General features: G+C 41.6%; 1 protein-coding gene across 7 annotated transcripts in view; it reads right to left on the bottom strand.

Moving 5' to 3' along the window:
- Lyn (LYN proto-oncogene, Src family tyrosine kinase) overlaps positions 1-27,994 on the bottom strand; it is a 136,333-nt gene that overhangs the window by 9,205 nt on the left and 99,134 nt on the right. For all 7 annotated transcript variants that reach the window (XM_004871523.4, XM_021249545.2, XM_087190319.1 and 4 more), the window contains one exon: positions 1,084-1,237. In XM_004871523.4, the coding sequence (XP_004871580.1) occupies positions 1,084-1,237 (154 nt within the window). The remainder of the gene's footprint in view (positions 1-1,083; positions 1,238-27,994) is intronic.

Raw genomic sequence — 27,994 nt, 5'->3', positions numbered from 1 at the left:
GAGGGTCAAGTGGGTTGCTCCATGTGTTTTGCATAGCGTAAATATCAGTGAAAGGTACGAATTGCTATGAGGTGGTGAGATTAAGCCAGGGGATGGTATATTGTCTGACCTGCAGTGTGAGCCTTCTGTGCTTTGCTACACTGACCTGAAGGACCTCTGACTGAACTATATTCCCAGACCTTTTTCAACATTTTTTTTTTTGAGACAGGATCTCATTAAGTCACTAAGTTGCCTAGGCTGGGCTCAAACTCACAATTCTCCTTCCTCCACCTCCCAGAGTGCTGGGATTACAGGGATGTACCACTGTTCCCAGCACTGTGCACACTTTTTGTTACCATACAATATGGAATGTGGGCAAACAGAGGAATGTATTTTTGTAATATATTTAGTTCTCTGTGTATGATAATGTCCACAATATACAGTATAGGACATGTCACACAAATATTTTCTCTATATTTAAGGAAAATATATACATTTCATCATTTGAGTGAAAAGTTCTCACTATGTAATGTAAATAATCTCGATCTTATCAAATCTATTTTTCTTTTTCTTTGCTTAAGTGAAATAAAAATAATAGCATTTATAAGCCTATCAAAGAATCACCTGGAGTTAATCGAGAAAGTACTTTTTTTGCCCCAATACTGGGGATCAAACTCAGGACCTTGTGCTTGCTAGGCAGGTGTGGCACCATTGAGCTAAATCCCTTGCCCAAGAAAGTACATTAAAAAAAATTATTACAACAGAACCATTAACAGACAATTGTGGTACATTTTGCATATTGTACTAAATAATATTTTTTTAAATGATGACTTCACAGTGTGCAGGGGAATATGCTTGTAATGATAGCTATTTGAGGGGCTCAGGCAGAAGGATCAAAAGTTCAAGGGCAGCTTGGGTAACTCAGCGAGATCCTGTTTCAAAAAAAAAAAAAAAAAGGGCTGGAGATATAGCCCAGTGTGAGGCTCTGCGTTCAAACCCAGGATTGAAAAACAATGTAATTACTTCATTAAAAACAGACAAGAATGAAGTACAAATGAGACAATAACAGCGCACTTGAGCACGGTTCCTAGAACTAGAGCGCACCTTCCCTTGCCGTGTACTCATTGTCTTCGATTACTCGAGCAAGGCCAAAATCTGCAATCTTGCACATGAGTGACTCGGAGACCAGGACGTTAGCTGCTCGCAGGTCGCGGTGAATGTAGTTCTTACGCTCAATGTAGGCCATGCCCTCTGCAATCTGAGATCAGAAACAGGCTCTCATTACATTTAGACAGGCTATAGTGGTGTGCCATCAAGAAAAACCTGAACAAACCAACTGACCAACCAAACAAACAAAAAACCTCGGGTTCCTGAAATCTTGAGTTCTTCATTTTATTCTGATCATTAAAGTTTTAGAAAGTGGTAAATCAGAATTACCTTTGTAGAGTAGCCCTTTCTACAATAAACTGTCCCTACCCCAATTGAAAGTCCAATCATGGCAATTCTTTTTTTCTTTAAATAGCAGCCTGTCTAAACATGTACTAAGGTATGGCACATCTTTTTTAAACCCTACTGAATTTTCATGTTGATGTATACATGTCATTATCTTGGTTTTTTAAAATGAGAAAACACATGCTATGGTCTGAATGCTTGTGTTCCTCCAATTTGTATGTTGAAACCCTGATCCCTAATGTGATGGTATTAAGACATGCAGCTGTTGAAAGATGATTAGGACATGAGCCTCATGAATAGGATTAGTGGCCTTACAAGGGAGCCCAGAGGGCCACCTTCTCTCTCTCTCTCTCTCCTCTCTCTCTTCCTTTTTGAGACAGGGTCTCACCATATAATAAGGCTGGCCTCGAACTCTTGATCTGTCTGCTTCGGCCTCTCAAGTGCTGTGATCACAGGTATGTGCCACCATGCCTGGTTGAGGAGATTGTATCTATCAGTCAGAATGTGTCCTCACCAGACAATGAATCTGCCTGTACCTTACCTTATTACAGTCCTTTAATCCCTAGAATTATGAGAAAAATACACCTGTTTAAGCTACGAGTCTACAATATTTTGTTGCAGCAGCCTAAACTACAACAGTTGACCCGGAGACAGTGACATGCTAATCTGAATATGTTAGTCAGACACCAAGAACAGGATGATCTTGGTCAACAGCATCCTCTCTGCCAGTTTAATCAATAGCTCATGGAACTGGCTTTCTGGATTCCCTGTATGCAGTCCCTGCGGGATGACCACAAAGAATGTCCCTGGCCACAAAGCACAACAGCAGGAAATAAGCAAAGATTTAAACAAAACAAAAACAGAGGTGAGAAGAAACTACTACTCACAGGTTAACAGAAAATGTGACATGGCTCTAAAATCGGGCTTTTAAGGAAAACCTTACCAAACTATGTTAAAAGATAAGAAAGGAAATGAGGATAAAGAAAAAGTAGAGAAAGAAAGAAAGAAAAAGTCATTTAGCTATATATTAATCAGAAAAGATAACTGTAATTAGAATTATTTCACAATAATTCACAATGAATGCTTAAATTAAACATTTATGACAGTAGAAGACACATTGCCATTAATCCTCCTCAAATACTCCCCCTCTCTCTGAATAGACTTAGGCCATCTTTCTTGCCACTTTCTGAAGCAGTTCCTGAAGTCCTCTTCTGTAAGTGTCATTATGAGGTGTGATCAAAACTTCAGTGGATGATGCTGCTGAGGCCATCCAACAGAAAAGCAGAAAACCTTTAGATGATCAATTTGTATAAGAGTCATTTGCAGCTTCTGATCATAGTTTTGCCATTTTATTTGTATGCTGTTTAATTCACTTATCATTGCCATGCCAACCAGATGATCAATATATCCAGGGCAAAAGACATACCTTTTATCTTTTGTAGTCACACTTATGTCTGCTGGAAGCTTTAACCTTGTCATCAAGTATTTAAATAATGTTCTGAAATTTTGATACTTCCAGAAAACCATGTTGTTAGCACACTGCTGCAGGAATATGACAGGTGCTACTTTTGTGACTACAAGTTTTACACAGAATAGGCCCTGTATCACACAGCCATCTCAAAGTCTAATCATTCCAATATTCACTTCTGATGGGCACCCAAAGACTGTGGTACAAACTTTAACATTGCTGCCAAGGCCCTGCAGAGTCTGGCCCCTGCTCAGGGCTCCCGCCTCCTCACCATGACCTACTCTCTGGTCTCCTGGGTTCCACACCCCTATCCTCTGCTGTTTGCTCTCTGCTCCTTGACCTGACTGATCCATGACGTGGGTCTCAGCTCAGATGCCACTTTTCTATGAAACACTGCCAGCACTCCCTCTCCTCCCAGGAGTGTGTCTTCACTTGTGTGCCAGTCTAGGATTACTGTGGCAGTGTGAGTCCCCGGAGCGCAGGTATAGGACATGTGCAATCAGCATAGTATAAAACAGGATGGTACCGGAGCCTGCACTTGTAAGGAGTCTTAGTAGTGGGACAGGTGCTGAGCAGAGCAATATCAGACAGTGACAGGAGGACAAGGTCAGGCCAGACTAGACAGCAGTGACTGTGTGCCCTGTCTCTTCCCCAACTCTCACAAGTCTGTGGCACTCATAGATGCACTACCCTTATTCAACAATGGAAAGTATTTGGAACAGCCTCTACCGGAAGTTTGCAAAAGGTAGGCAGTGGTGAGGCCCAGGGAAGGGCAGAGCACTGCCAAAAGACTGCAGTCCAGAGAGTGGGGTGTGGCATAGAGGGGCAGTGGGAGGTTCAAGGGCCAGCTTCCTCTACAGTGTGTACGGAAATAGGTGATGTGGCAGTGCGATTGATTTTGGTGAATCTGGAGACAGGACTGGTGCCTCTGTTTCCGTTTGTATGCTGGGACCTCAATTTCAACAAGACTTATTAGAAAGAGCCAGTAAGGCTGGGAAAAGTGGAGAGTGACGATGAGGCTGAGCATCCATGAAAGAATGAAGGTGGACACTTACAAAAGGGTGGAACCGAACATGTGGCATTTTGGAGAGAGGGAGATGCCTGGCTGGAGTAGACTGGAGCTGGCTCCCAAGGCAAGACAAGGTAGAGACAGCTGGGCAGGAATGGACGGCACTGTCTGAGCCTCTTTTCTGGACTCCGTGGTGGTTTGGCCTTTTTGAATTCTTAGTTTGTAGACACTTATCTGTTTAACATTCCAATAATTATATATAAACTGTCCCAGGAGCCCAAAGGAGCTGGAGCTGGCTAAAAGCACAACCTAGGCTTGAAATTGCAGTTGACCGTGTTGACTAGCAGCTGGCCCCGGAGGCGCCACTGCACAGATGCACGCTGGGAGCTAAAGAGGGCCTCAGACATGGCAGCAAGAAGTCACTGCCACTCTCACGCTGGGTGACGGAGCCCAGTGATCAGCTCACTCTACGAGCATTCCAGGAAATTGTTAGTAAGTCTTTTACTACACCTACTCAAATTGTATTTACATAAGTCTGGATGCATTTTTAAAAAATGATTCTATGAAATAACAGACTTGGACGAAATCTTGTTTATTTTGGTTTTCTTTTCCATGTTAGAGTGCTTTAAGGAACTTAACTTCCAATAATAACAGCAATTTACCAAGACAAGGCTCAAAACAATAGCATTAAGCAAGTTGAATAAATAACAGATAGGAGTACAAAATAAAAGGTTTCAGATGTGACTTTTTTTTTTTTTGGTACCGGGGACTGAACTCAGGATCTTGTGCTTATGAGGCAGGTGGCTGAACCACTGAGCTAAATCCCCAGCCCGTGACTTGGTTTTAAGATAATAAATATCATAACTCCCTTGTTACATAAAATCAGTTCATTCTTTTTCTTTCCCCTGTCTTATATGTATTATTGTTTCTTGGTTTGTTTTTTTTAACAAAACCTTAAGAGGAGGGGTTTTGTATTTCCTTTGGCTAAAGCAAATCTGGCTTAATTTCATAATACCAGGAAAAAATCAAAGCCTACTTTGGCTAATCTAATTTCAGATTAACTCTTCTTTTATGGAATAACCCCCTCAAGGGCCACTTAGTCTTCAAAATGGAAGAAAGAGATGTCACATAAATACTGTGACATAAGTAAATAAAGGCTTTACTGTCCCTGGGAATCCTGTGAGAAGGGAGCCCACACCTCCCACTTTCTATTGTTCCAATAGCCCAGAAAGGGGACTCATATAACAGTGACATGGAGTTGGTCAAGTCTGGTCAGAAAAGATTTGTTTGATTCATATTTTTTTTTTGCTGTCTTGTGCCCACAAGTATTGTACTATGATAGTGATACCAGGTAGATGGGAAGGTAGATAGCTATTAATAACCACTTCTTCTATCATTAATTGAGCACTTATTATACACCAGACCCTGTTTCATACCCTTTATAACTAATTCATGTTTCATCTTAACAAATCTACCAGGTAGTTTTTACTTCTACTGGACAAATTCAAACAAGGCTTAGATAAATTGAAGAATCTGCCAAAAGACACAGAGTGAAGGACAGCACCAGGATTTACACCAGGTGTGTTGGACCTCAAAGCCTTCACTCCAGAATGTCACACCTATAGGTGAACTTAGAATGGACAAATAATAAGGTAGACAGCTAGATGCTTATGGGACCCAAATTTTTCATGGAGAGAATGTTCATTATTGAGAAGAAAGAAAAAGCTTTTGAGTTCTCCTCCAAGAATTCATTATTCATACGCCCAAACTTTACCCCTCAGAAAGGGTACCACAAACTCCCAGTCTGTTCAGGACTGCTGGCTTTGGGTTTCCTCTACATAGAATGGTGCTTTTCAAGGTCTCTCTCTCTCCCTCCCTCCCTCCCTCCCTCCTCTCTCTTTCTTAAGGAGAAAATTTTAATTGCATTTAAATTTAAAATGGGGCTGAGGATGTAGCTCAAAGGTAGAGCACCTTGCCTGGAATGCACAAGACCCTGGGTTCAGTCCCTAGCACTACAAATAAAATAAAATTTAAATTAAGGTTGCTATCTTTGACAGGGAAAATTAAATATAAAGAAGTAAGACTGCGTTAGGCAAGCTTGAATTCGGGAAGGTCCAGACTATAACAATGTCTAAGATTTCTCCACAGGTCGAGATCCAAGTTTTGCTCCTTTGAAAGTGGTCTTGTCCCCAGTGTAAAACTTTGGTCTGGGGGTACTGTATACCCTGAAATTCAAGAAACTTCATCTCCAATGCAATACTATTTAGGAGGTGATCAGGGTATGAAGGCTCCCCCCTCATCAATGGGACTAAGGCTTTTATAAAAGAGACTTTGCACAGAGTCTGGCCATTGTCCGCTTTTCTTCCTTCTGCAATGTGAAGACATAGCAAGAAGGTGTCAAATGTTGGCACCTTGATCTTGGATTTCCAACCTTCAGAACTATGAGAAATAAATTTCCATTCTTTATAAATTATCCAGTCTATGGTATTTTGTAACAGTAGCACAAATGGACCAAGGTACATGGTCAAGAACAGTGGTGGCAAACCTATGACACACATCCTGCAGCGGGATGTCTGAATCATTGAAAGCTCTAAAAGGTTCACCCTTACTGTAGTAGAGTACACCAAACAGAACAAAGATAGATTAAAACTAATTTTTTCCTGACTCAAAGAGGGGAAATAATATGGATGACATATTCTTGGCTAGAAGGAGGTCAGAATGAAAACACTCATGGAAAAATTAAGCAAAAAAATATCATTTCCTCCAGATAGCCCTGTATGTCAGAAAAAGGCAGTAGCTTTCTGTCATATGCTTTGGAAGTTTGATGGGGTCAAAAGGAAAGTATTTTTCCAGAGTCATGCCATACATTAGGTTTGGAAGTAGGTTTAATTTCCCTTCTGTGCATTATTTTTCTTCTATGCATTTTGCAGTTAAATTAAATATTAACTCTTAGGCCAATATTTTTAAACTCTGGTTGTATGCTGAAATCACAAAAGGAACTTTTATACATTATTTACTCTGGGCCCCACCCTAATTAATGAAACTTGAATCTATAGAAGTGGGCCCTCCAGGGATCTTGAAGTGCAGCTCAGGCTGAGAACCCCTGTCCCTTGAAATAGGAAGTGTGGTCCTTTATCAGCATGTTAAATTTGAGAAGCATGGCACAAGGTCATATGCTTGTGATTGATGTTTCAGTCTTCAAAGTTCTAGACAGACTGGAACAAAATTTTGGTTTCAATATGTTGACTACAAACAACCTCATATGTGGACTATTGTTTTCAAAACGCTTGGAGAGGTCTCAACGTAACTCAGCTTAAGTAAACAGCAAGACCTATGTGGCTGTTCTAAAGAGCTCAGCCAAGAAGGGGATGTCACAAAGGAGGCCAAGTGAGGTAAGGTAAGAAAAACAGCAGAATTTCTATGACCATGACTCAGAGTCCAGAGACATAGGGTCAGGACCCAAGCATATTTCCTTCTATATTATGGCTCTGAGGGTGCCATTACTTGAGAGTTTGCAAATCTTATTCTATCTTTTGGTTCTAAATATGAAAAATTTTCTTCATCTTGGGCCACACCAGTAGCCAGGCCCAGTGGTATATAGACATAAGAAAACCCCAACTTTTGACATCACCTACTAAGGCTGAGAAGGTCATTCAAAATGTCTCTTTTCTATCTATGATAATGTCTAACTATGCCTTGGAATGTCTATGTGTGAAGCTATTGGAAACATGGAATAAAGAGCATACCTATGACAGTCTACAGTGAGAATAATCAAGTAAGGAGATAATGTTAGTGAGGTTTATGGGCTTAAAGCCAACTGATTTAATTGAGATATGCTTGCATTTTTGTGCTCCTCAGCTCAATGAGCACACCATGCATATTTTTAGTTTCTCTTTTTGTACCTTCAGTGAAAACATAAGAAGATGACATTTGCTCCCTTCAGTGATTCTGTTTATTTCTATTTTGAAAAGGTGGTTACTGAGCAAAGTAAGCAGGGAGGGCAGGGAAGTGTGCAATGATCAGGCTGTAAGTGTAGAGCAGAGACTATAGCTTGAAAATGCCCATGACTGAGGCAGATAATGCAGGACTGGGCCAGGCTGAGTGTGCTGCTGTCCTGGAAGGAGGGACAGAAAGACTAAATAAGTCAGTGAGCAATGGTCCACACAGGCCAGCAGCACCTAGTACCCAGTGAAAACTCTGGGCACATAGAAGATCACAATAATGATGCTTCTTCAGTTAAAAGCAACCTTATCTTGCTAGATAAATAAACTTCCAGTAAGAAATTTGCCAGTCCTACAGAGCACTGTTTCCACTGCATGTGGGAAAGAAACAAATGAGTCATCAGCTTGCCTCTTCCAATCCATCAGCTGAACACAAGCACTTCCATAGTCAGAGGGCTAGAAACACACAAGAGGACAGAGGGAGGGAAGAGGAAGGTTTCCGGACCACACAGGTGTGAAACAGGCAGTGGTAGAACTTCAAAAGGGACATCCTCCAGGGCCCACAGCAGGTGAGAAAAAGGTGTTGCTTTCTCCATGTGAAGAAGAGCCAGCTCTCAGGGTTGGCAGGTGAGCTGGATCTCAGACCCTGGCCAGCATCTCAGAGGACAATGATGGACCCATGCTACATGACCACATGGCTGTGCTGCCCCTGTGTCACCATACTTCAGTATATTCATTCAATACAGTCACGTGACACTTAAAAAATGGTATACCACAGACTAAGGCAGCTACAGCATCACTAGGTGACGTCATTTTTTTTTTTAAGTACTGGGGACTGAATCAAGAACATTTGCACTGGACTGTGTCCCTCGTCCTTTTTTTATTTTTATTTTGAGAAAGGGTCTCACTAAGTTGCTAAACTGCCTAGACTGGGCTCCAATTTGGGATTCTACTGTTTCTGCCTCCCAGAGTACTGGGATTACAGGTGAGACGGTATCATTTTATGGGACTATGGATTTATCTGTAGCTGAGCATTGACAAAAACTTTGTTATCTGTCATATGACGGCATGTGGTTTCTCATACACACAGGACGGCCCTTACAGCCTAACACTTTAGGTTCCTCTGCTCATTGTTTCCTAACACACACACACACACACACACACACACACACACACACACTGTGGGCAAGGGAGGGAAAGAATACAAACCCTAGAGGCCTGTTTACTTGTACTTTGCAAATAAGTTTTTTACCCTACATATGAAGATAGAGATGTTAAATCATCTCAAAGTATTTGGAAGTACACTGAGTAAATGGAGAGTACTTCCTTCAGTGTACACTCCATTTATTGAGTGTACTCATTTAAATTCCCTATTAATAACATTTACACAGAAAGCCCATGTTCCTACTGTCCAGAAGAGCATAATCTGTGAGCAGTCTCAGCAGGCCCCTTTCACATACCCCTGCAGGCAACACTGCCCCTCCCTCCTAAGCTTGACCTTGAGCTTCACATTATCAACATATTTATTGCAAGGCTGCCTGTGTTCATACTAGGACTCACATTACAGTTCTTGGGCACAGGGCCTTGGTAATGCTCAAGATGGGGCTTCTTTTATGCGGAATTCAACTCTAGAGGGAAATTTGTTGTATAAACCAAAGCAGAATTCAACTAATTCCCCTTGCAAGTGGTTTACTTACCAGTGATGGCCCCAAGTCATTCTCTTTTCTGCTTTTCTCAAACACTCTGAGGAATCTCTCAGCCTCTTGCCTCAAACCATGTAGTTTCCAGCAAGGTACGCCCTTCCCCATATGATGGGAGTCCAAGCCATCCTGCATGTACTCAGTGGACTCTGCACATACACCCACCCAGCTGCTTTCACCCAGAGGCTGTGTTATGCTTTGGACAAATAATGAAGTACTGTATGGATGACCTGGCTCTGGAAGTCTTTTAAATGTGCTCTTGTGTTCCTTCTAATTACTGCAGTCTTTCTGAGAAACAGGCCAATAATAGGCTATCTAGCTTGGTGAACTAACTTGCTTTCCTTCCTTCTTTCTCTCTCTCCTTTTCCTTTCTTTTTCCCTTTAATGAGAAGCACCCATATTAAAAAGGAATCAAAGGACCCTCACTGAGGGGTTGAATGCGATCTCTCAAGCAAAACTAAAATCTGGCCCAGGAAATTCCAGCCTAAATGAGAAACTGGAACTGAAAACACAACCTTAGAATCAGTTGCTGGAAAACATTTGCCATCTAAACAGTGAGAGAAATTAAACAAGAAACTTGCCAAAAAGCAGGAAAGAATAAAAATCTGGTTTTCCTGTTGCCTCACCTATTCTCACAGGCTTTGTCTGCCTGTCTAGACACGTATTTGCTTCCTATGCTTGAGAAAAAGAATTAAAATAATTATGCTCAAAAGCCCTAGGGAGCCTTTGAGATAATGATAACATTAATGAGTAGCAACTGAGTGAGCCCTATAGTTTGTCTGAAGGATTCTTGCTAACAGGAAGCCCCTGGGCTCAAGACCACACTGATCTCCAAAGACCACTGTTATTTTAGGCCTAGAATGTACCCCAATTCTTATGTATCCAGAGGTGGGGCTTTTGGAAGGTGACTGAATTATGGGCTGCTACGCTCATCAGCGAATTAATCTACTGATGTATTCACGGCTGAATGTGCTGTCAGGAGGTGGGGCCCAGTCAGAAGAGGCAGGCTCCCAGGGGTGTGAGCTGGAAGGCTGTACCTTCCTCCCTGCTCCTTTTTCAGGAGGTGTTTTGCTAGCTGCCATGGGCTGAGCACCTTTTCCTCCATGTGCCCTTCTGCCAGTTTGACATAGGTGAATATATACAAAAATTAGAACTGGTGGAGGTGTTTATGACCAGTCATAATTTAATCAGCCCAAAAACATGTAAGGACCCACAATGCCTTAGGGAGACATAATTTTTTAAAGATAGCTCCACTAAGTAACTGTATTTAAGTCAATATGTGTCAATGAAAGAGTATCACCCTCACTAGCAAAATAAATTAGTTTGAAAAGGAGAAAAAATTGTCAGCTAGTACTCATGGACTTGTATAAAAACTAACCAATTGCTCCACACCCATTGGGATGGAAATGACAAAAAAAAAAAAAAATAGAACAAGAGCTTGTGAAGATGAGGCGAAATTAGAAAGCATGTCCCTTGCTAATGGGAATATAAAATTGTGCAGCTGCTTAGAAAAACAACATGATGGTTCCTCAAATAGTTAAAAAGAGAGTTACTTTATGTTCTAGCAATTCTAACTCTTTCAAAAGAAATGAAAACAGGGACTTGAAGAGATATTTTTAAACCGATGTTCATAGTAGCACTATTCACAATAGCCAAAAGGTGGAAGCAACGGACATATCTATAAATAGGTGAGTGAATAAACAAAATTTGCTATAGATATATAATAGATTATTCGGCTATAAAAAAGAAGGAAATTCTGACACCATGCTACAACCTAGATGAGCCCTGAAGACATTAGGTTAAATGAAATAACTCACAAAAGGACAAGTACTGTTATGATTCTACTTATATGAGTTACTTCAAATCATCAAATTCAGAGAGATAGAAAGTAGAATGGTAGTTACTAGGGAAGAGGGAAGAGGGAGAGGAGAGGAAATTATTGGGAGGTAGTGTGTAACAGATGCAGACTTTCAGTCAAGGAAGATGAAAGAGCTCTGGAGGTGGATGGTAGTGATGATTGTGTGAATGTACTTAACGCCAGTGAGCTATGCGCTCAACAAGATTAAGATGGTATATTTTGTTATGTACATTTTACTAAAACTAAGAAAATAAAGGTAAGTAACTTCGCTGGGAGCTTACAGCTTGAGCAGAATCTAGCAAAGGGAGAAGAGCTTATCAGCCACCAAGCTGCAGCAGTGCAATTTACCACTGAGGAAAGGATCCAGCAGCCCGTGGCAGGCTGCGTGGGAGGTACAAGTCCACACCAGGACAGGACCAAGCCAACCTGGAGTGGCTGCTGGGCTTCTCCTGTAACTTCCTCCCTTGGTAGCTTCTCAACCCAGTCTCCAAACTCTGCCAGTAAATCTGGCCATGATGTTAACACATCATTAGAGATTAGCAGGAAGTAGACAGATTACTGATAACACTTCAGACTTCAACACTTGTGAATATCTATCAGATACTTCGGAATAAGGTAGCCTGGGTTTATAAAAACATGGGGACAAATTGCCTCTCAAAGTCTCAGTGAGACTGCAAAGGATAGTGCAAGACTACTAATGCAAAAGATATTATTACCATTATTGTAATAATTGTACTGCTTTTTTCTGAAGTAGGTGTGTGTGTTGCTGAGGGGAACACATCCAGTCTTGTGCTTGCTAAGCATGGGCTCTACCGCTGAACCACACTGCCATCCCAGACCCTGTACTCTCACTGATAACAAAGAGAGGAAAATGAGGATTTGGCTCATAACAGTGAAATGACAAAGAGTAGAGGTAATCTTTTAAAGTCACACTGAGGGACAGTTTGTTTGGCGAGAGCCCTCACACAGGTGCACAAGCCCGGCCTCAGGCACCTGGCTGGCTGTGGAGTGGTTGGTGTGTCTGAAGACTAGCAGTCCTCAGTTTTTCCATCTCCATTTTCTTGACTGGCTGCTGTCAAACTCAGGAGAAGACACTTTTCAATATCTGCTTCTACTAAGAGCATGATGAGGCTGCCTCACACAGTACCAAGTTCATAAAGGTCTAAAGGGGATGTTCTGCTAATGCCTCCCTGCCATTCATGAAAGACACCTGCCACTTCTATAGGTCAGGACAGGGCAATGAGTAAAGGACACTTTAGGACTAGGAATTTTCTTCAGCTGGTTCTACCATGACCTGAATGACTTCCCTCTTGATTTGTGGTTAATGAGCCATGCTTATCACTTTGAAAGGAGAAAAAGGCAGCAAAAAAGTTTTCAACTTATTCTAGTGAGGAGGCAAGCAATAAAAAAGCCATTCCCCTAAAGCTCTTGTTTCTGCAGGGGACAAGCATGTGTGACCTGCTGAATCATAACTGTTTCTGATGTGGAATGTGAACCGAGCCAAAAGGTAACTCAAAACACTGCAGAGTGAGGAACAAGCTGTGAATGTCAAGACATTTAAAGATATTCATACTCTGACTTGTTATCTGGCTACTGGGGGATCAGGTTCTGCATGGTTGTTTATATCAGGGAGAATCTACCGATGATCTAAATGCTTGTCTCTAGGGGAATTTTAAGGAAATGATGATGTACTCATAGGAACAGAATATTATATGGTAATAGGCACATACATATTTATATGCTTTTTCTTACAATGGAAACTATAATAATGAGATAAGATACCTACAAATGCATAGTAACACACAAGTCTAATTAAAATTAATAACAAAAAAATTAATAACAAAAGGTGGGTGGCAAATAACAAATAGAAATGATGTACAAAGGGCTTACACAGAGTTCCTAGAAAAATTCACTGCAAGCTATAAAGAAGTATAAGGAAAGATGCTTGGCCTGATCCACATTTAAAAAAGATAAATTACAATGATGAAATAAGAAATCTGACCTAATGCAATGGATTAAAGAAAAATAACACAGTTTTAGCAAGAGGGTGAAGCAAAAAATACTCAGTTTTTGAAAGACTTTGGGGAAAACTATCAGAATTTAAAATGTACAGTAAACCTTCAATTTGGTAATTATCCTTCCAACATACACCTGGAAGAAACATCACTAAGTATTGTTTTTGTTATAATAAAAACAAACCCAGAAAACAACATAAATGCCCATCAATAAAGAAGAGAATGGTTAAATAAATCATAAGGCAGCTATTCAAGAGAATACTAAGCAGCTTTAAAAGAATGAGAAAAATCATACTATACCAATAGGAAAAGATGTCCAAGATATATTAAGCTATAAAATTATAATATAATATATATTGTATAATTCAATCTGTGGGGAAAATGAGACCACAATTTATGTTGCTATCTGGGAAGATACATTAGAATTATTAAAATTGGGCCAGAACAGTCAGAGTATAAAGTTTTTAGTTTGAAAACTACAATGCAGTTTAATTTTTTCCTTTCTTTAAATCCATTATCAATGTTAATACTTAAAAAAGTTAGAAACTCAAAATAAAACTGAAATATAGAATAAGAATACAAAATTATGTGAAATAGCTGCCTTTGGAATCACAGAATTTAAGTACAATTTTTCAATAATTCTGTAACAGACATGCTGATTTTTTGGAAAAAAACTATTTTAAAAAATGAGATTTGGGCCAGGGATTTAGCTCAGTGGTTCCACCGCCTGCTTCACAAGCACAAGGACCCGAGTTCGATCCCTGGCACAAAAAAAAAAAAAATGAGATTTGACACAAATTCATATTTTCCTAGAATTTCTTTTTTTTTTGCTTAAATTCTTTTATTGGTACATTTTAGGTATACAATACATTTACATTTATCATTGGGTGCTTGTACCTGTACATGATGTATCTTGGTTCTTATTTTTTCCCCATTACCTGTGCGCCCTTCAACCCTCCACCCTTCCCTATTTATATAGACTTCGTTTCCATTTTTTTTTCTTTTCTCATAATTTTTCCTTTCCATTCTTTCCTTTCCCCTTCCCCTCCCACCACCCCTACCCCTTTGGACTTTTTCCTATTTCAAAGTATCAATTATTAGTTATTAATCCTTTTAATCCTTATTTTCACTCTCAGTTTCTCACACTAGAGAAACTATTCGGTATTTACACATGTGTGTCTTATTTATTTCACTTAAAAGTATCGCCTCAATGTGCATCCATTTAGCTATAAGCGACTCTAGTTTCTCATTCTTTATGGCTAGTAGTACTCCATTTTATAAAAAAACCACATCTTCTTTATCCAGTTTCCAGTTGATGGGCACTTGGGCTGTTTCCAAGCTTTAGCTATTACAAACTGTGCGGCTATGAACATGGGTGCACATATATCACTGTGGTATGATTCTTTTAATTCTTTTGGGAAGATACCCAGCAGGGGAATAGCTGGGTCAAATGGGACCTCCAGTCCTAGTTCTTTGAGGTATCTCCACACTGATTTCCATAGTGGTCTCACTAGTCTGCACTCCCACCAACAATGGAGAAGGGTTCCTTTCTCTCCACATCCCCATCAGCATTTGTTACTGGTTGATCTCTTGATAACAGCCACTTGTTCTGGGGTGAGGTGGAATCTCAGGGTTGTTTTCATCTGCATCTCTCGAATGACCAGTGAGCTTGAACATTTTTTCATATGTTTATTTGCTGCTTGTACTTCTTTGTCTGAGAAATGTCTGTTCATTTCAGATGCCCATTTTTGAATTGGATCTTTGAATTTGGGGAGTCTGATTTTTTTCAGTTCTTTATATGTCCTAGATAGTAGTCCTTTGTCTGAGTTAGAGCTGCTAAAATTTTTTCCCCACATTGTAGGTTGTCTATTAGCTCTGTTGGTGGTTTCTCTTCCAGTGCAGAAGCTTTTCAATAAGATGAAATCCCAGTTGGTTCTTTCTGCTAGTTCCTGTGCTATTGAGGTTTTGTTTATAAAGTCTTTTCCTATGCCAATGTCTTCAAGAGTTCTACCTAACTTATCTTCCAGCAAGTTTAGTGTTTCTGTCTTAATATTTAGATCTTTAATCCACTTCGATCTTAGTTTAGTGCATGGTGATAGATATGGGTCTAGTTCTAATCTCTGACAGGTTGAAATCCAGTTTTTCCAACACCATTTATTAAAGAGGCTATCTTTCCTCCAATGAGGGTGGTTGGCTCCTTTGTCAAAGATGAGGTGGCTGAGTATGTCTGAAGTTGTTTTTGTATCTTCTAATCTATTCCACTGATCCTCAGATCTGTTTCTTTGCCAGTACCATACTGTTTTTTTTATCACAGTAGCTTTGTAGTATAGTTTCAAGTTGGGGATTGTGATACCCCCAGCCATGTCTCTGTGCTTAGAATTGCTTTAGCTATTCTAGGTCTCTTATGGTTCCAAATGAACTTTCGGATTGTTTTCTCTAGTTCTGTGAAGTATATTGTTGGAATTTCAATTGGCATTGCATTAAATCTATATAGCAGTTTTGGAAGTATGGCCTTTTCACTATATTGATTCTTCCTACCCAGAAACAAGGGATGTCTTTCCATTTTCTTATATCCGCCTTGATCTTTTTCAGGGTGCTATAGTTTTCAGTGTAGAGGTCTTTTGCTTCCTTTGTTAGACTGATTCCTAGATATTTCATTTTTTTGGATGCTATTGTAAAAGGAATTGTTTCTCTAATTTCTCTCTCAATGAGTCTGCTATTTGTGTATAAGAAGGCTATTGTTTTGTGAGTGGTGACCTTATATCCAGCTACTCTACTGAATCTGTCAATTAAGTCTAGAAGTCTTTTGGCGGAGTTTTTTTGGGTCTTCTATGTAAAGTATCCTATCGTCAGCAAATAATGAGAGTTTAACTTCTTCCTTTCCTATCTTTATTCCTTTTATTTCTTTCTCTTTTCTAATTGCTGTGTCCCAGAATTTCTTGAAGCATGGATACTTACTATATGCATTGTGAATGACTCCCAGGATTATTCAATAGCTATATATTCATATTTATATAATCATATCAATGCAAAGAGTTAACAAAAACAGTTTGTACTGTAATCCAGAGTTCTTATATCATTTATAGTTTCATTAGGATGTTCTTAGTATCTCTTAGTATATTATTATTATTATTTATGCTGGGAATTAAAACCAGAATTTTGCACATTCTAACTTTGTGTTCTACCACTGAGCTACAACCCAGTCCATTCTTAGTATTAAAGCACTGAAGGTCAAGCTGCTTCTAAGGCATGGTCTTCCACTGTTTTAGGGCACTGCCATCTATCCATCCATCTATCCATGCATCCATCCACCCATCCATCCATCTGCACACAGTCCTGCCTGCCTACCATGAACTCCAGTCTGTTCTAGGGGCAGTGGTCATCTAATGGCAGTGCTTGCTTGTAAAGATTCCTACCTAATGGGGGAACACAGACAAATGAAAAAATCAACAAATAAATATTCATCATGCAGACAGCTAAGAAGTGAGGAGAATATATAGCGGGCACCTGTACTATATTTCAACTAAAACAAAAATACCTCAAGGATTTGTAGTTTTGTTTAGGCTGAAAAGAATTCCTATGGAAAGTCAGCACTTGGACTCTAAAAACAACCCCCAATTTACATGTCCTGTGACAAACTGGAGGTGGTCCATAACAAGAGCTAATCAATTCCAAGTATACATGAGGCAGATTTGTAATCATCTTTATTTATACTGCAACCTCTTTGAAGTGAGTTTTCAAAATAAGGGGTTGTTTATAGATAAAGCCTGTCAAGTTTCCCCTCTGTGGTGGTTCCTGCATTTTCCTTTTCCTAAAACTAAGGGAACAAAGCAGGGGTGGAGGCTGGAGGGACTGCATTTGATGTTCTTCCCTGCCCAGTGACTTGAGTAGACAATTACTGTGCTTCACTAACTTAAAGCAGTGACAGAAATACAGTCCCTGACAGTGACCGCAGCTTTACAATGAGGGAAAGAAACATGCTTTTGTAAGAGATTTGACCCCCAAATGATCAGGCACTCAATTCAGCAAGTTCTCTACACCAGTGTTTCCGTAACTCATCCAAACCCCTGATATCTTGGCTTCTCTTGAGCTTACTTTTAGGTACTGATAACCAAACCCCAAATCTATAGCTTTTAAACAAGAGCCTAAGATGAGTTTTTATGATAAGAAAAGATTGTGAAACCTTGAAGCATAGATTTTCATACAAATAGGAGAACAAGAATTTATGAAAAGCTGGGGTATAGTAATAGAGTACTTAGCAAGAGTGAGGCCCTGGGTTCAATCCCTAATACAGCCTCCCCCAAATGAATTTATGTAAAGAGGTGGCTAACATTTGACATGACTAACACTCCAGGCAAATTCCCATCGTAAGGGCTTCAGGCCATGTCCAGAGTGAGGCAAAGAGCAACCAATGGGCTCAGAGCAGGAGTGCACTGACCAGACACATGTCTTACGTGCTGGCTTGGGCTGCTGTGTTACCCGTGAGCTTGGAGGGAGGAGAGATCTGAGGCATGAGACCAGCTGGGGAATCACTAGGTGGTTCATCCAGAGAGAGACTACCTGTTGGAGTTGGGTCCGAGTGGTGTCTGAGGATGAGTTAGGAATGGGAATCCACTTTTCAAGGTAGAACTTGCTAGACTTGCTAAAGAACTGGACATCCAATCTAAGAGGGCCAAGAAAACCTTGAAGGTTTGAGGCTGAGCAGCGCTAAGGGTGGCACTGCCACCAGCAGAAGAGAAGGAATGGATGAGTGTACAGGTTTCGGAGCAGGATCAGGTGCTCAGTTGGCTCTGTCAGATTTGATGTGCTTGACACACACCCATGTGGAGAAGCTGAGTTTACAATTAACTCAAGGGGGCAGCTGGGGCTGGAGATATAAACTCCAGAGCAGTCAGCGTGTAGAGAGTCGCACTAGATTAACAGTGTCCTCCTCAAATTATGACCACCTGGAACCAGATGACCTTATTTGCAAATGGGTTTCTTGCAGATTTAATTAATTAGGGATCTTGAGATGAAATCATGTCTTGGATTTAGGGCGAGCCCTACATGACTGCTGTCTCTATAAGAAAATTACAGGAGGGTTTAGACAGGCAGAAAACGTGGCCACACAAAGACGTCCACAGGGATTGGGGAGATGCTGCCACAAGCCAGAGAATGTCACCAGGAGCTGGAGGAGGCAGAGAAGACTTTTTCCCTAGAGTTGAGGAGGAAACACAGCCATGGTGATTCCAGACTTCTGGCCTTGAAAACGGAGAGGATAAATTCCTGTTGTTTTAAACCCTCTGTCAGCCCTAGGAGACTAATACCGTGCTTCCAACAAAATCACTTAGAAAATGAGTGTACAGAAAGGAGGTTGGAAGGCTGAGTTCTGGGACACTGCCTTAAATGTTGGGGAATTGGCCAGTGAGGGGAGGAAAAGCTGAGGATGATACTACAGGAGCCAAATGACGAAAATGTCAGGGAGGCAAGAGGCCAACTGCATCAAATGCAGCCGGTAGGCCGTCTCGGAAGTGGCTGACAAATGCCCTTGGATTTGGCAGCCCAGAGGTCACTGAAGACTTATCAGGAGATGCTCTGGTTGGATGGTAGTTATTTTAAGAGGGAGCAGAGGGGAGGCACTGGAAATGGTGAGTGTAGTCCTGTAAGGCTTTTTACTGTAAAGGGGAGGTGCCTGGAGATGGATGTAGAGACAATGAAGGCTTTGTTGAGAGCCCTGGTGATAATACTAGAACAATGTCTTGAAACATCAAGAGAAGACAGGGCCCAATATATAATGCAGAATGGCCACACATCAGGAAGGAAGGCAGAAGGTCGTGCAGGAAGGGGTGCTCTCTGCTGATGGCCTCTCTTTTCTTAAGAAAGTAGAGAGACAGTCCTCTGAGAATGTGGGGGCAATGGCAAGTCTGGGGATGGAGAGACTGAAGGCGAGACACTGCTGCCTGAGAGTGACAGGGGATGGGCTGGGGCACGTAGAAGGATTTCTTGGTACCACCAGTAAATGGTCTTGAAAAGAAGTACGAACACCAAGTTTATCACAGCAACACTGGTCACCACTATTGTGTGGACTTGGACAAAAGGGCGAAGAGCTGGGTTTGCATGTGGTGGGGATGATGACGGGGGTGGGGCAAGGGAGAATGAAAAAGCTAGGGAAGAAGAGAAGAAAAACATGAGGCAGGCAGAGGCAGGGAACGGGAAAGGAGGGATGTGCCAGAAGAGCTGGGGAGGGATGGCGGTTGTTGAGTTGGAGGACTAGAGGGTGACTGGATGGAAAGGGAGGTGATGGACATAATGGAGGTAGAGGTATTGGTCATACCATGGAGTGGTTCAGCGCGATAGATGAAAGAGTCCTGGAGAAAAAGAAGGGAAGAAAAAGAGGCTGGAGTTTCAAGGTGTGGATCACTATGAACAATGATGGGATGGGCTGGCATGAGTCAGCAAGGCCAAGCATCCAGAGGCAACCGCAGTGAGGAGAGGTCACTGAGAGCCTGCACCTGAGGGTGGGGGCCCTGCGAAAGGAGGCGGAAGGTCAGCAAATGGTAAAGAGAATCAAGTGGTGCAGTTTCTTGTAATGCACCAAGGCGATCTCAGCTACAAAGTACCCTTGGTCTTCCTTGGCAAAACGAGTACACATTTATATCATCTTAATAACTATGCCAGAAGTTGGTTCTGTAACATAGAGCATGCACAGGAAGTTATGTTACGGACATTGAGGGAAGTGGGTGGGAAAATTGCTAAGAACTGGGAATCTAAACTTTGCCCGGTGTCAGGTTCTGCTCAGCACCAAGAGAGAGGCCACAAAAGGATCTGGATGATGCCAAGGGAAAAAAAACCTGTTCAGGGGCCGGAGATGTAGCTCAGTGGTTCCGTCGCCTGCCTTGCAAGTGCAAGGACCTGAGTTTGATCCCCGGTACCAAAAAAAACCCAAAAAACCTGTTCATTGTGCTCTTTTCTCCTCCAAGCTAAATGCATCTGCACTGGCTTCAGTGTCAAATTCTTCACTTTTAATTTCTTATTCCTCCTGGGTCTTTTATGCCACAAGGAATGTGAAACAAAGTTCTTCTTTGTCTTTTCTTTCAGGCCCAGATATTCATGTTCTTTTTCCTTCTTCTTCTCCTCTCACTTTTTCCTCAACCAATAAGGTAAGTTTTGTGTAGGAAAGTTAAGCCACAGTTAGAGGAAGGGGAAGAAGAAAATGCTTTATTCACACCTGAATAGGGATTCAGAAACCTTTAAAACAACATACATTCTTCTAATTGCTTCTAGTTGTTCAGGGCTGAATGAAGCAGTGAGGCAAGGATTTACTGCTTTAAACTGAAAATACATTTCAAATGTGTCTGTATACTTTGAGCTTTAAAATTTTTAATTGATACATAAATAATTATATGTATTTATGGCATACAGTGTGATAATGTATAATAAATCAAGCTAATCAGCATATCCACCACCTCCAGTATTTTAAGACCAATGCTATGTGTTCTCATTCACAGATAGAAGCTAAAAGCATCGATCTCATACATACAGACAGTAGAACTGAGGTTACCAGAGATGGGAAGGGGAGGCGGTGAGGGAGGGTGGAACAGGCAGGTTGGTTAATGAGTTCCTCGAGTTTCTCTCAGCAAAACAGGGCACCATCAGTGAAGAGGCAGCTGTAATGGCTCAGGTGAGAGACAATGAAACTGGAGGAGAGAGATGTACTTCAGAAGAAGAGATGAGAGGGTTTTGGGGGGGAGGGGGGTTATCTGGGCAGAGAGTGAAAAGAAGACTCTAGGATGACACCCTGGGGCGCCCCTGGAATGAGACGGTTGGGCACAGAAGGGCAGATGGCGGAGGAGGACAGGGCTGGGGAGGCCCAGTGTGATCCACGCCATGCACAGCTGCCCATCCAGGTGGGGAGCCGCTCTGCACAGGGACGCTCAGATGGAGCCCACTGAGGCAGACGCCTGGAGGGCTGAGATGGAAAGGAGCACCCAAGGGAGGGGTCTTGGGGTGAGTGGGGGGTGAGGCCAGGTGGCGGCATCTGTGGCAGGAGCTTTGTTGGCAGGAGCTTTTGCACCTTTAGGAGCCTCCTCTCGCAGCCCTGTGGCCACGCTGGTGTCTCTCAGTCTCCTTGGAAAAACTTTAAGCAGTTGCTGAGGCAGATGAGGTGTCTCAGAAATAGCAGGGGAGCCAGAAAAAAATGTCCCAGCAGACAATGCAGAATTAAGGCAAAGTGCCCCAGGGGTGTGGGCCTTCAAGCCTGACCTGAAGGAAACCAGACAGATGCATTCCGGGTACCACCTGACCTCAGAATAAACATTCAAGTCATACTGTTCTTAAGCTGGGGGAAGGGTCACTTTCAGCAACTCAATTTAAAAACAATTTTCCTATTGTATTTTACAAAACCCCAGTATTTACACAGCTACATACACAAGTGTCTTAAAGTGCATGTTCCAAGCGTGGGGGAAGAAGGCTCTTCTCCAGAGAAATCTGCAACGCTTTATTTTCAAAAAGATGAATAAAATCACTGTGTGATTTCATTTCAATTTTTCTTTTCTGGGGCGGGGGGAGAAAATAAGTCTACTTTAAAATAAGAATCCAGACTATAAAAAAGTAAGTTCCCTTTAAGTATAAGAAGAAATCGTTTATTTTCAAGAATGTGGCACAGGGAGTGGTTGGGCCTGGAGCAAAAGGAAGAGGAAGTAGAAAAGAAAGGAGAGAAGAAGATGAGGAAGCAGAGTCAGGAAGGCTGGCTCAGAGGCCGCGGAGGAGCATGAGAGCAGAAGGAGGGAGGAGGCGAGGACTCAAGAAGGAAAGTGGCCAAGTCTCTGACCCCACCCCACCACCCCATACTGCAAAGGTCTGATCCAGCGATGGCAAACCTTTCAGAGACTTTAATGATAGCAAACAGCTGGCTGTGACCGGCATGCCACTGGTTCACCACTACTGGCCTAGCCTCTTCCAAAGATGTCCTTGTACTCAAATACAGTGGAAGTCTTTTTGTTCTTAAAGCTCTGTGGTGCTGCCTTCTCCTTAAAGGATGCTATGCTCTTGGTGTTCCTAACCTGCCCTCTGTACCCCAGCCTCTGAGTCCTATTTCTGGTTCTGCTCAGGGCTATCCTTGGCTCCACACATTCTCTTGGGGACCTCATCAAACCCACATTGAAGGAATATGCACAGCCCAAGCTCCCAGATCTCTCAGAACATGCAGTGCATTTCTCTCTTCCAAACCTGGAACTCCACACCAAAGCATCTGACACCTAGGACACCTTTATCTGATGCCCATGATGCCAGTTGCTCAGCAGCCCAGAACAGCCCAGCACCTGAGGCCCTGCTTCATGTTCTACTTCTACATGCCTGCAGTGCAAGGATGGGCTTTACTCAGTGTCACCTTCTCTCCTTGTTCTTGGACTCTTAGTTTTCTCCTGTATTAGTCAATTTTCTTTTTTCTTTCTTTTTTTTGGTAATGGGGATCAAACTCAGGACCTTGTGGTTTCGAGGCAGGCAGTGGCACCATTGAGCTAAATCCCCAGTCCTTCAATTTTCTATGACTATAATGAAATACCAGAGGCTGGGTACTTATAAAGAAAAGAGGTTCACCCTTAAATCACAGTATGAGGCTGAAAGTATGAATAGCACGGTGCCAGCTCTGACAAGGGCTCTCTAGGCTACATCACTTCATGGCAGATGGCTTCAGGGTGGGAGGGTGTAGGAGAGAGAAATCACATGGTAAGATGGAAGCCAGGGCGTCAGAGGCCCCAGGCTCATGACCTCCCCATGAGACTCCACTTAAAGTTCTCACCACCTCCAAACACCACCACACTGAGGACCAAGCTCCCAATGCTTGAAGGACACACTCAAACCATAGCACCTCATAGCACCTCAGACCACAGCACCTCTTCCTAATCATTTTTGTACGCAGTGAGCAGAGCAATCTTTAAAGCACAGATCTCATCATAACACATTCCTGCTGAAATGCTCAATCCCAGGATGAAGAGCAAAATCCCACCAGGCTATCTCCCATGGTTGTGCCTCACATCTGCTTCATGTGCAATGTCAGCATGTAGCTTAGTTGGGAGCTTCAGTTATCTCCCAACACAGTGTGACTCCATCAGGTTTTAGTCGCCCTGACTAAGGTACTTCTTGGCTTTAGCAGGGGCAAGTACTAAATGAGAATCTAATTGTAAATTGAAACGTTTTCGAATGATTCTTGTTTTTTTCAGCACTGTCTTTAAAGGCAAGCTCTTGTCTGAAATGTAGACTTGCCCACTACTCTTCTATTCCTTCTTTACTGGTCTCAGATTTAAAAAAACAAAGCAAAAACAAACAAACACACAAAAACTTAGAGGAGTGCAAAAGGCAGAGAGCCCTGTGGTTCCCCAATAGTCAAAATGGACCAATTTCTACAGAAAACACAGTGCTGTGTGTGTGTGGGGGGGGGGGGGTTGAATAAAAATCATATTACAAGTGCCCTCAACAGAAGTTCACTGGAACTGATGCTGCTGCTCCCTTCAGGGCGCTTTGGTTTCTGTCAATGTGAGCAGCTGGCCATGACCTCTGCTTACTCCCAAGCCACTTCCATTTAATTATAGCCTTACAGGATGCCCTGATAAGTAACCCAACAGGAAACTGTTCTATGACTTAACAGTAGTAACTGCCACCTCTGGACAAAATAATATCAAGAGAAGAAGCAGATTTGACACACAGTACCACTTCCCCTTCCTAGGGGATCAAAGATCAAAGCTTCTTATTCGTGCTAGAAGAAGGTTTTTCAGTCAAAATTAAAACAAGAATAAATTTTTCTGCCTTATTTGCTATCTTACAGTCAGTGGTAATTCCTCTGCTTAAATATTCTAAGCATCCCCAAACTCACAAAAAAAAAAAGGAAAGAAAAGAGTTCCTGTTTTATACTATTTTTAAATGGCAGTTGTCTATTCTTTGAATTTTTTTTCAGAAGGAAACTGCAAATGATCCAGTTTTGCAAATTCTGATATTGACTGTTCTCATCTGTCCATCTTGTAAGTTTTCATGTGTAAGTCACAGACATAAAACTTACCATTCTAAAAAGTAAGTAGAATTGAGTCCAAAATTATAGTTAAATATGTGAAATATACTCTAGAGCTCTATAGCATAGTAAGGTGACTACGCTTCAATAATATACTGTGTTTTACAACTTGGAGAGGAGAGAGGATTTTGAATGTTCCCAACACAAAGAAATGATAAGGGTTTAAGGACACAAAAATGCTAATTATCTTGGTTTATTACATTTTGGATACATGTATAAAAATATCACACATGCTCCATACATCCATATGATTATGTATCAACTAAAATTTTTTAAACTTTAATAGAGTATCTATGTGACTGACATAAAAAAAAATGTATTAGTGGGATATCCTTACGTCCCTTTACTTAGAGCAACAACAAAATCTTATATCAGTGTCATTTGAATCATTAATTATAACTCATGAGTGATGATTTACATAGACAGTGTAATGGCATGTGTTTAGATGCCCCCCCCCCCCCCCCCCCCCGCCGAGCCTAATGGGAATGAGGTGGGGCTATTGTGGAGGTGGCTGAATCTAGAATGTGTGATTCCTGGTGGAAGGGTAGGCCTGAGACCACTAGGATTAAGGGTGTGAATGCTACCTGCCCTAAGTAGTCTGAATAAAAGAGGCAGAAAGACACTGCTGAGGTCCCTTGTTGTTTTTGCTGTCTTCCGCCGCAAAGAACTGTTTCCCATCTGCAACACTGCCTTGGAGCCAGCCGATTATGGACTGAAACATCTACAAACTATCAGCCAAATAAACATTTCCCCTTTTAACTTTGGGTGTTGGTATTTTGTCTCACCAATGAGAGAAAAGTAACACAGACAGTCTCAGGAGATGTTTTCTTTCTTTTTTTTTTGGTACTGGGGATCGAACTTAGGACCTCGAACTTGCCAGGCAGGCACCATACTAGTGTGCTACATCCCCAGCCAGCAGATGTTTTCTTAGTCATGGAATATTAGAGTTGAGGCTGTGGGAAACCTAACCTGTGCCTGTCATCTTACAGATGAGGTCACTGGAGCCTTGAAATGGCTCTCTCCAGGCAGAAGCAGGCTTCCTGGCTTTCAGCTCAATGTTTTATCCACTATTAACAATATCACCTGCAGCTCCATTTATGAAATCATAGCAGTATTCTGTAGAAAGAGGTAACCCCAGAGCTGTACATGGAAAAAGCTACTGTTCCCAAGCAATGACTCTTTACTGATGCACACTGAGGGGCCATCATGTCCTGATCACTGGGTGGCCTCTTATCTGGAGCAGTGTTAGCTCAGATTATTTTATGGAATTAATTAATTCTCACTTCAGGACTGACCTTTTCTCCTTCTGAGGAGGCTCTTGTGTATGACAGAAGAGCAGGGGCCTCAATAGAGAGGCAGGTATTAGCATTCTTGTGTAAAGAGTAAGACTAAGAACTGGGGAAGGCATGTGGCCTCTCAGTGGACGCGCAAGGTAAATCAGTGAACGGAGGTTTACACTTGCCTCTGAGACTGATTCATTACTGCAATGCTACTTTTCCATTTAAGAAAATTAAATGTGATGACACCAGTTAGGGGTTAATATTTATAAAGGTTTTGAAAAGAAAGTAGTTGCTTAATTAAGATATTATGACAGCAGTGGTGGTGGCGGCGGTGGTGGTGGATGATGTTGAAGAACAGACTTGAGCTAGAAACCCTAACATATATCTTAGGCTCTTTACACAGACAGAATGAAAGGAACCACATCCGGTGATATTGGCAAATACTTTAGAAACTTCCCAGCAGCAGCCCCCTCTAGGCCCTTCCTGCCTATTTTGCCACCAACAGACCGGTAGGTCCTCATCCAGTCTTATGAGAAGAGATTCCAAATTTGTATAACAAGAGTGTGCTTAAAAAGCTCTGATGTTAAAAGGCCTTCCTACTCAAAAAGGTTGAAAACTACAAAGCAGACTAAGGTTTCTTCCCTTCCTCATTTTACTAATTTCTATCTTAATATGTTACTTAGAATTTAAAACTGGGGCAAAATATATCCTGAGCATAATCACTGCATGATAGAAAAATCTATGTCTTGGCCATAAAGATTCGGGGGCAGGAGAAGCTACAGAAATCCTTGACTCTGAAAGGAAAAACCCGTGAAGGGGAAAAATGTCTATCACTATAGTTCTGGAGGCAAAATGATCACAAGAGCAACTCTAACTTTGATCATGAGTGGCAACAGGATTCAGAAGAAGAGCCAGGATCAGGTTGCAATAATTCCATCTATGAGCTTAGTAACCCTGAACAACTCCAAGTTTAGTTGCTTTCCTATAAAATTTATAACAATATGAATGCCTTGAAGGGCTCAAATTAGACAATGGAGGTGGAAGTGCTTTACCAACTAGAAGGAGTTAAAATAAATGTGATTTGTTACCATGATTATAACAATGACTTTCTGGTCACAAATAAATGTCCATTTCATTTTTGGTAATGAAATTTATGCCACCAAAGAGCAATAAATGCTTTATTTGGTTTGAATGCCAAGACGATTTATTTGAACTCTATAGCGCCACTATGAATTTTCCTCTCATCTGGGGTTGGAAGGAAATTCTGCAATGTCCCACCATACTGAAATGTCAAACTTTGCAAAGGGGATCATTTTCCTACGTCAGTACTGAAAGCACACAGTTAGTTTATCTAGTACGAGGAGAAATATAGTGGGTAAATCTGCTGCAGTCAAAATCTCTTCATCTCCACTGAATAGAGAGAGAGCAGCTTGTGGGCTGAGGGATGGTCAGAGAGTGTAGACGGCATTTAGGCTCTGACAAGCCTTTTAGAGCTTAACCTGCAACGGGAAGTGACACAATCAGCTGTCCCCTGAGCTGGGCAGCTATCGCGTGCACCCTGCCACTTCCTCTCTTGGGTGCCTGGAGAAAGGAAGGTTGGGAAAGTAAAGCATGAGGAAGTATATCATGGGAAGAAGAAAGAAGAGGCCAAATAAACAGTGGGAAAAGTCCCAACTCTATCCCTCATCCTGGTTCCTTATTCTTCCTGGGCTGTGATTAAGTAAACTGAATTATTTCTACTCCAATAGCCATTCTTTTTGCTGGAAAAACTGCTGAATTTAGCAATATCCTTAGAGAACATAACTCTTGACCTATTGGCAATGCTTAGAGAAGAAAGCTGGCATCAACATATTTATAGACAATTAATTGTTTAGTTAGAGTTCAAACACCAAATAGACTCGTAATTCTTCTGTTGCTTTATCCCTAACTCTCTACCCTAAATAGTAAGGTGCAGTAAAGGTCTAGGAAGGTTGGATTATCTCAGTATCTGGGCACTAGCTATTATCTTAGGTCAACATTACCACTATTTATTGTTCCCATGTCATTCACTATGGAAAAGTGACAGAGTTAATCTGTGGCACATGATGGAAAAGGAAAGGCAAAAAAATAGAGATGGCTTAGCACAGAGAATCTCAGAGAGGTACATGAAATATAAGGCATGTTGGCTCGTACTGGTCGTAAAGGAAATTGAAGGCATTACCACTTGGCGAGGTACCAGGTATGGTTATCAGAAAACACAGACATAGGGGAA

Source organism: Heterocephalus glaber, unplaced genomic scaffold (genome assembly GCF_053883595.1).
Source record: "Heterocephalus glaber isolate CG9 unplaced genomic scaffold, H.glaber_assembly_v1.0 deba00001553, whole genome shotgun sequence".
Classification (NCBI taxonomy): Eukaryota; Metazoa; Chordata; class Mammalia; order Rodentia; family Bathyergidae; genus Heterocephalus; species Heterocephalus glaber.
This window is presented reverse-complemented; position numbering and strand designations above follow the sequence as displayed.